General features: G+C 27.8%; 1 protein-coding gene across 1 annotated transcript in view; it reads left to right on the top strand.

Moving 5' to 3' along the window:
* The first annotated feature begins 6,320 nt into the window (after positions 1-6,320).
* LOC100161102 (patched domain-containing protein 3) overlaps positions 6,321-8,021 on the top strand; it is a 22,272-nt gene continuing 20,571 nt past the window's right edge. The window contains exon 1 of the mRNA XM_008188487.3: positions 6,321-6,619. Coding sequence (XP_008186709.1) covers positions 6,343-6,619 — 277 coding nt within the window. The 5' untranslated portion in view covers positions 6,321-6,342. The remainder of the gene's footprint in view (positions 6,620-8,021) is intronic.

Raw genomic sequence — 8,021 nt, 5'->3', positions numbered from 1 at the left:
AAATTAAAACCCTATGTTGTCATTCAAAAAAGTAAAAAACTTAAAAAAATTTAAGGATGAAAAATATTTAAAAATATAATTTTTTAAGAAAAACGTTGTTTTATAAGCGACTTGAAAGTATGTAAACAAATATTTTCAAAAAAACTTCCACTTTTTGAAATAATGAGTGTTGTTTGATAAAAGAATCACCCTGTATACACGCCATACAATTTGTAAGTCTTTTTTTGGATACGCCACTGTTCAAAATGTGTAACTTCCATAAATAAATTTGTTGTTTCGTGTCTTTATACAACACTAAGAACAAAAATGTTAATAACTCGGAAATCCAATACACTGCAGCACATAATTTGCGAAACTCAGATGAAAATAAAATAACTAATTATAAAAAGTCACTTTAGCGGATAGATTTACGTTAAAGCACAATATATTATATACGTTGTTAAGTATATCGAACTGAAAGTCCTTGTATTAATATTACAAAAGAGTATTAAAGGTCACTGCTTGTCGTACCATACCTATACTTATGTAAAATCGTATCGAATCCGTAGTGATTGAAACGTTAAAAATGCGACTATATCCTATGTCTATATGCCTTAAACCCGCTAACTAATTAGGAACGTCTTATGTAATTATAACATAATATAATTGTTATACCTACTATACAATTATTATGATCTGCTGGTCGTCTTGGGCTCACGCCGTCGTTATTCTAAATCTCAACGCGTAACATAATAATATGTGCATAATAACCTGCAATATGCCACTGCAGAGCTACGTAACTTATCAAAATGCGTCGTACCTACAGGAATCACACATATCGAATCATTTTAAAGTCATAGGAATCACCATTTTTATCGGTAAATAGTATAGGTACCTATAATAATATACCTATTTTGAATAATAATTGTGTTTTTTTTGCGATTAACATTATAAAGGTTGTATATGGATGATCGACAAATATTTTTAAAACACTTTGAAGATGCGTTAAGTGCTCTATTGTAGTGCTATTCAACGGTAGCGTTTTCAAAATTAATGCTACGCCCAGTGAAAAGATACGTGGGGGCTTATCTAGTATTATATTTCGTAAAATGTATAGTAATTTGGAGATCTACCATATAATTTTTTACTTGTCAACAAACCCATATGCTCACAGAGTGTATTCAACACACAGACATGATATCATATTAATTAATCATGTGTAATTTTTCGAAGAAATAAATAAATTACAAATAGCTTACATATTTTATGATAAATTCAAATTTACTATGAATATTTATTTGTATAACTTTTATGGTACAATTCCTCATATAACACCGTGCAGCTTTTTTTTCTATTTCTTAGTATATTATATCCGATACCTCTGGTTCTTATTTAATACAGTTTAAAAATGGAAACTCGCTCGTGAAAGAAGATTTGTATGCGAAGCAAAACAATGTCAAATATAAAAACCAATTAATAACAAACATTTCTTGGATTTTCTACGTGCGATGATATTTACCGTTCATAAATTACCAGTCCAATCGTTTTACGTCTTACGTCGTACAACGCATTATTAAACCTCATACCAATGATTTTACGTATCCTCGTACGAATCTTCAAGGAATAGATCCCATCGATAACAATATAATTCGCGTCGACTGCAAGTATAATATATTTTGGTTTATTGCGTAACGTCCGATGTATTTTATTTAATATTATACCGAAATCGTCATCAGTAGGTAGGTACGTCAATTATAATGATAGTGTAGTATTTTATTTTTTCTATCATCTGAAATTGTCGAAAACACTTATACAGACGAAACAAAAACCCAAAAAACCACGATGACCGCTTGGCGTCGGAGTAGCTATGACCTGCACCGCACACGCATATTTGATATTATATGGACACACATCTATCATAATAATATATATCTACATATTTATACAGCTATATGTGAATGCATTTTTCTTTGACGGCAGTGCATAATATTATTATAATATGTTAAGACGATATAATAATAATAATAATAATCGTAATCATTATACTATACAGCATACGTTGCGGTCGCACAATTTCACACGCACCCGAATATTACTAGCTGTGTCCGCAATCAACGATAATATTATATACCTACATATATAGGTACACTGGACTATACTACAAATATACCGGCGAATGTAGACCGAGACAAATTTTTTACTCGACTCGTACAACTGTTGTTGTCGTTGTTATTTTATAATTGTAAAATAAATACAAAATATATATATATAATTTATATGTACAGTGTGTACCAGTACTAACAGAAATACTTTAGAAAGAAAAACGGATGAAAAATAGTTTAAGAAATATACTTATGTCAGGAAATTCCCACGGAGAATATTTTGAAAAAAGTTATTAGGTATATTATACGTTTAAAATTAATTAACACCAAAAAATATTGATATTTTAAAAAATAAACTATTTCACTTAAATAAACGTTTTTAGTTTTTGCCATCAAAATTTGTTTAAAAACTAGATTTACAAATAGGCTATTTTTAAATGTTTGCCTTTTTTTAAAAAAAAAGAAGATATAATATTGTACTTGTTGCGCAGGCGTCTATAAATTATTTAAAAACAAATGTTTCAATATTGATTAGGACAAAAGTTATTTAATTTCTCAAGTCTTTTTGCGGTTACACCCTGTACAATATATATGGTAGGTTTATAAAGTACGAAACGCATTTTATTATTTTTTACTTCCATCCTCGGAGACAATGCGCGTAATAACAGCATGCGATATTATTATAGACACACGCAAACTGATAGGTATAGGCCATTTTCACGTGACGTACAGTGTAGTATATATATATTATTATACGTATTAGACATTTGTCCGATGAAGTATCCGACTGCGAAATTCGTTTATCGACGTCTCCCCCGTGGCTGTGAGACGCAATAAATTGGACGGAGGATCACATGTACGTTGTATATGTTATATAGGTATATCGTACAAAGTATAATAAATAATTATCCAAATCAAATCGAACAATACCGCGCCACAAGTCTGCGATGGCCATCGATGTGAAAAAAAATTAGCACACTCATTGTGGTGGTGCAGTTTCCGTGTTCACACCTGACATATTATTATTACCATATACCAAAAAAACAATACGAAATAATCAAAATGATTGCATATAATTAAAATATGTAACATACGTCATATTATACGGTGTTATACCCATTGTGTTCGTCACACACGTGTTTCAAGAGAGTACTATAATATTATAATAGTCATATCCACTCGACTTTTGTGGATCTTGATGACCGGTTGCATAATAATAATACGACTTAAATAACAATTACTCACTCGAAAGTTGTCGAAAATCTAAAAATACCATTAGTTGGACAATTTATTATTATTTTCAAACACAAATGTTTTATTGAGTACATTAGTAGCATTAATATCACTAGTACAAAATGTAATAATCCGCGTATAATTTTATTGGACGATTTGTCCGCAATAAAAATAATTGGAAATCGGTATTAAAAAGGATTATCTATTCAGTTCAATCAGAAAATTAAACATTTTATGATCTATGGACACTGATCTACCACAAGTGGTTCTCACGATTATAATATTTTTATTTTTATTACGTCGATTTTCACACGGTCTAAAAAACATTTTGTTGAATAATGCCTACAATTTGTTTTAAATTGAATAAACATCTATGTAAACATTTTACTATGGTTTTTGATTTAAATATAATTCCATGAATAAAAAAAAACGAATTTAATTCAATTATAATAATACGCCTTAATACGACATAAAGCTACCTATTACATGTGGATGTTTTTCAACTATTGTTTTATATAAAAATCTATGGTAAACAGCGAACATTTGTTTTAAGCGTTTTAATATTAATTGTTTAAAACGAATAAAATAGTGAAAAATCCACAAATGAATATTGTGGTTTTTTTTTTAAAAAAAACTGTATTTTTTAAATTAGTGTTAATAATAAGTGAAATTTCAATATTGTATTTAGTAAATAAGTATTTGTAAAATAATAAATGTCTTGTGTAGGCATGATAAGTCATAACCTTTAAATATGCTTATTGCTTAGCTTATATTTTAAATATAATAATTTCCATATATTTATGTCACCATTATACATTTGGACATCAAATAGGAAGATAGACTCGATATTTAAATTGCTGGTGAACAGTAACAGGCTGAATATACCTATAATATTATAAAATAACCAAATAAACTATTTTATATTTTAACATAAATTAAACAGATAATATTTTTTAACACCTAATAATTAAACCTGTATGATTTATTCATTTTTAATGCAATTATTTGTGTTCTAAAATACTTCTGATTTCCCTACACTATTATTATTATAACGTACCTATACTATAACCACAACTAGTTTGTTAACAATTTTACAATAATTATAGTGCAATTTTATTATTTCGTGACTGATAGGTACTAACTACTCATTTCTACCTACTCGTAAATAAACAACTGTAATGTAATAATAATCACCACCTAGGTATATGGTTTATAAGTATGTATGCATTATTTTTATTTTATTCAGATGCTAAAATAGTAAAATATAACTACTAACGATGGTTTATGATAAAATTCCATATAGGTACTGAATCAGGACTACTGATAATATATGTATACATTTTATGAATTATCGACAACATTAAATTAAAATTGTGCTTAATCCATTAAAAGGCACATAATCAATGTAAACGATTTGTTAAAAATGTATCTTTCTAATCATAACTATCATTAAAAAAAACTTAAGTTTTAACTCTAAAAAAATACTCTATTTGATAATCCAACAACAAAATAGATATTAGGTATTAAAAATTGTTATTTAATTATAATTTAAATTTAAATTTAAAAAAAAAAAAAATGTTTTTTTACTGTCAGAAATAGGCATTTATATAGTATTATATCATTGAGTTCTTGTAAGAAACCTATTTTGCTAATAATTTATTTTTATAAATATAATGGCGTCACCACTTTTTGACGCAGAATATTGCGTGAATATTTTTTTATTCAATTAACTTCAGACAACAGTAAATATTAGTAGTTGATAAGTGCACGCAAAATTTTTGTAATACACTTACACAATATCGTACAATACACTATAGGCACTCATCTAGGCCTTAAATGCTTATTTTATTTTTAATTTCTCATCAACAATCTAAAATACAAAATATGCACTATATATAAATAGTCTATCTTTGATTTAAGTTTAACAGACACGATTGGCATGAAAAACATGAATGATTTTTTAAAAATGATTTGTTCAATATTTGATTTAAATAAAATAATTAATAAATGCCTAAGTAGCTTTAAGTGCTAAAAATAATAGACAAAACGTGATAGAACAATATAGATTATGTGTTATGTTAAATTATAGTTTATAACACGAAATTGGTGTCTATAATATTGGTACTATACACGATATCTGGCGTTTGTCAAAAGAAAATAAACTACGTTCCTGAGTCCTAGATTTCATAATTTTTTCTGGAGAAATTAATTAATTGTCTTATTGATGCACCTGAACTTTTTGTATTACATTAGAGTTTCCGTGTTCTTGTATTTAACTCACGCAAAACAATCAAATTATTTTTACATTCCCTTATGTAACACTAGTTATTCAAGAAACAATAAGAGAAACAATAATTAAAATGATGAGTTTGGCGAATGAGAACGCTTCCTTCTACTAAATAGTTATTTAAATTTCCTCCTCAACTATTTACTGAATTTTATTTATGTATAATATATTATTATCTGTTCTTATTAGACTACCACCAATCATAAATATAATATTGTATAATATAACATGGACTTCTACGTTTTGTTTGAAAAAAAATAGTTATTAATTATATAATAATAATAATGATTCTGTTTAAAAACTATGTAATGTTACCACGTGGACATTGTCGTTCTGACCAAAAAACGCCACGACGTTTTAATGATGGCGATTAAAGTCCACGCACTTTAATAGCATAATATTCTGTAACGGTTCCAGTACTCGTTCGGCAACGTGCAATGACATCTGCAGGCTTATATTGATAGAGACCTTGCCCCGTTCGCTGCTTTTGCCTATATACAATACATATTATATATATATAATATATATATCGATCGTAAGAAGATCACATATCATGGCTTTAAATAAGAATTAGTCGCTGCGTTGCGATCATTTTTCACATTTTATCCATTATGGAACCAAATAAAGATACGAAGACGCATTAAATGCGAAACGGCCGTGTCTGCACGTGATGCGCGTTGTCCGCCGTTATAACGATGTATTAATAATTTCTTGTCGTTTTTTTTTTCTTTACTTACAGACATGACTTGTGGCATAGAATGTATCGACAAATGGCTGACGAAAGCATTTTACAGACTCGGTCTAGTGGTCGCCAAACATCCAGGGTACTTTCTTTTGGTGCCCGTATTTTTGACGGCCATCTGCATCACCGGATTCCAGAGAGTAAAATTCGAAATCGATCCAGAATACCTGTTCAGTCCCGAACAAGGGCCTGGCAAGACTGAGCGAGCGATCGTTGAGAGCTACTTTAAGATGAACTATTCGTCACTTTTCAATCCAACACGGATCACCAGACCAGGTAGGTACAGAGAAGGCATAATGTTTATATCATTTACATATGATATGATATAATGCAAGGCAGCAGTAATATAATTATTTAAATAAAAATCTCCGTTACTTACATATTTTTAAGTAAGTACCTACCTAGTTATTGTTTGTTTAGTTTTCATAAGATTGAATTAGCCTCGCCTAAATGTAATTAAGTGTCTATATTATGTAGGTATTTATGTCTATAAATGTTTAATGCAGAGAATTCATTATTTTACATTTTTTATCATGGCCGAGACTAGATTTTAATAGGGGGAGGGGCAAAGCCAAAATATTTTTAAAAAAACACTCAAAAATTAGCAACAATAATTTTTTTTTATGTTGTTTCAATGTTTTGGCCATTTCTCTTCCTCCTGCCAACTTACCCATCCCTTCATGACTACGCCACTGGTTGAGACATTTAAAATGTCAGTTATAACAATCAAGTGTGCTTAGTTAATCAAGTAATACACATAATAATTTAATTCATAAACAATCATTTATGTAATATTATATCTAAAATTGTTGCTCATAATAACGAAAATAGTATTTTATTGATTCATAATAAACACTTGAAAAATAAAATACTAAATGATAGAAGAAGCCTGCAAAGTATAAAATATAATCGTTTACGAAGTTCTACAAAAAGAAAATACGTAGGTAGCAGTTTTGTGTAAATTATTTTAAATAACAAGTATAATATAATGTTTATGAAGCGAAAAAAATTGTCTTACTTAAATTAAAGAAAAGGTCAAATAACAATGTATTTTTATAAACTAATAAAGTCTTTTTATATTCAATTATACAGTTATAACGGGATATTTTAATCATGAAAGATATTTTATGTTATTCATATCAATCTCGTCTAAAGTAAATAATAATAGCTTCTCGGTAACTGTTTAACGAATAGCAATTTTAATATAGGTATGTAATTTCTATAGAATATTATATTATATTCTATGGAAATTGTGTATTTTTAACCTAATATTATATAATATATTAAATGTTAAAATATTTATCTAAAGCATAAAAAAATAATAATATGATTTTTAATAATATAATTGATTGATATAAAAAAATAACTATAGAGTTGTGATTACAATTTGTAATTTACTATACCAAACAATTATTTTTAAATAGTTATTGATTAAGAGTTAAAATACATGAGTACCTACTACCTACTTTAAATTTGAAATTTGAAATCAATAATTACTGACAATTGAACTGTAAATCGTTAAAAAAAAAAAAGAAAAAGTACAGCAAGCAGAATAGAATTTAATTATGATTTTATTAATTTAATAGGTGTATTTAAGAAATATTACAGTTCAGAGAATAATTATTGAATGACGTACTTATTAAGAGGATATACTTTACTATATAAGAGGATGTCAGCG

This window comes from Acyrthosiphon pisum, chromosome A1 (genome assembly GCF_005508785.2).
Source record: "Acyrthosiphon pisum isolate AL4f chromosome A1, pea_aphid_22Mar2018_4r6ur, whole genome shotgun sequence".
Taxonomy (NCBI): Eukaryota; Metazoa; Arthropoda; class Insecta; order Hemiptera; family Aphididae; genus Acyrthosiphon; species Acyrthosiphon pisum.
This window is presented reverse-complemented; position numbering and strand designations above follow the sequence as displayed.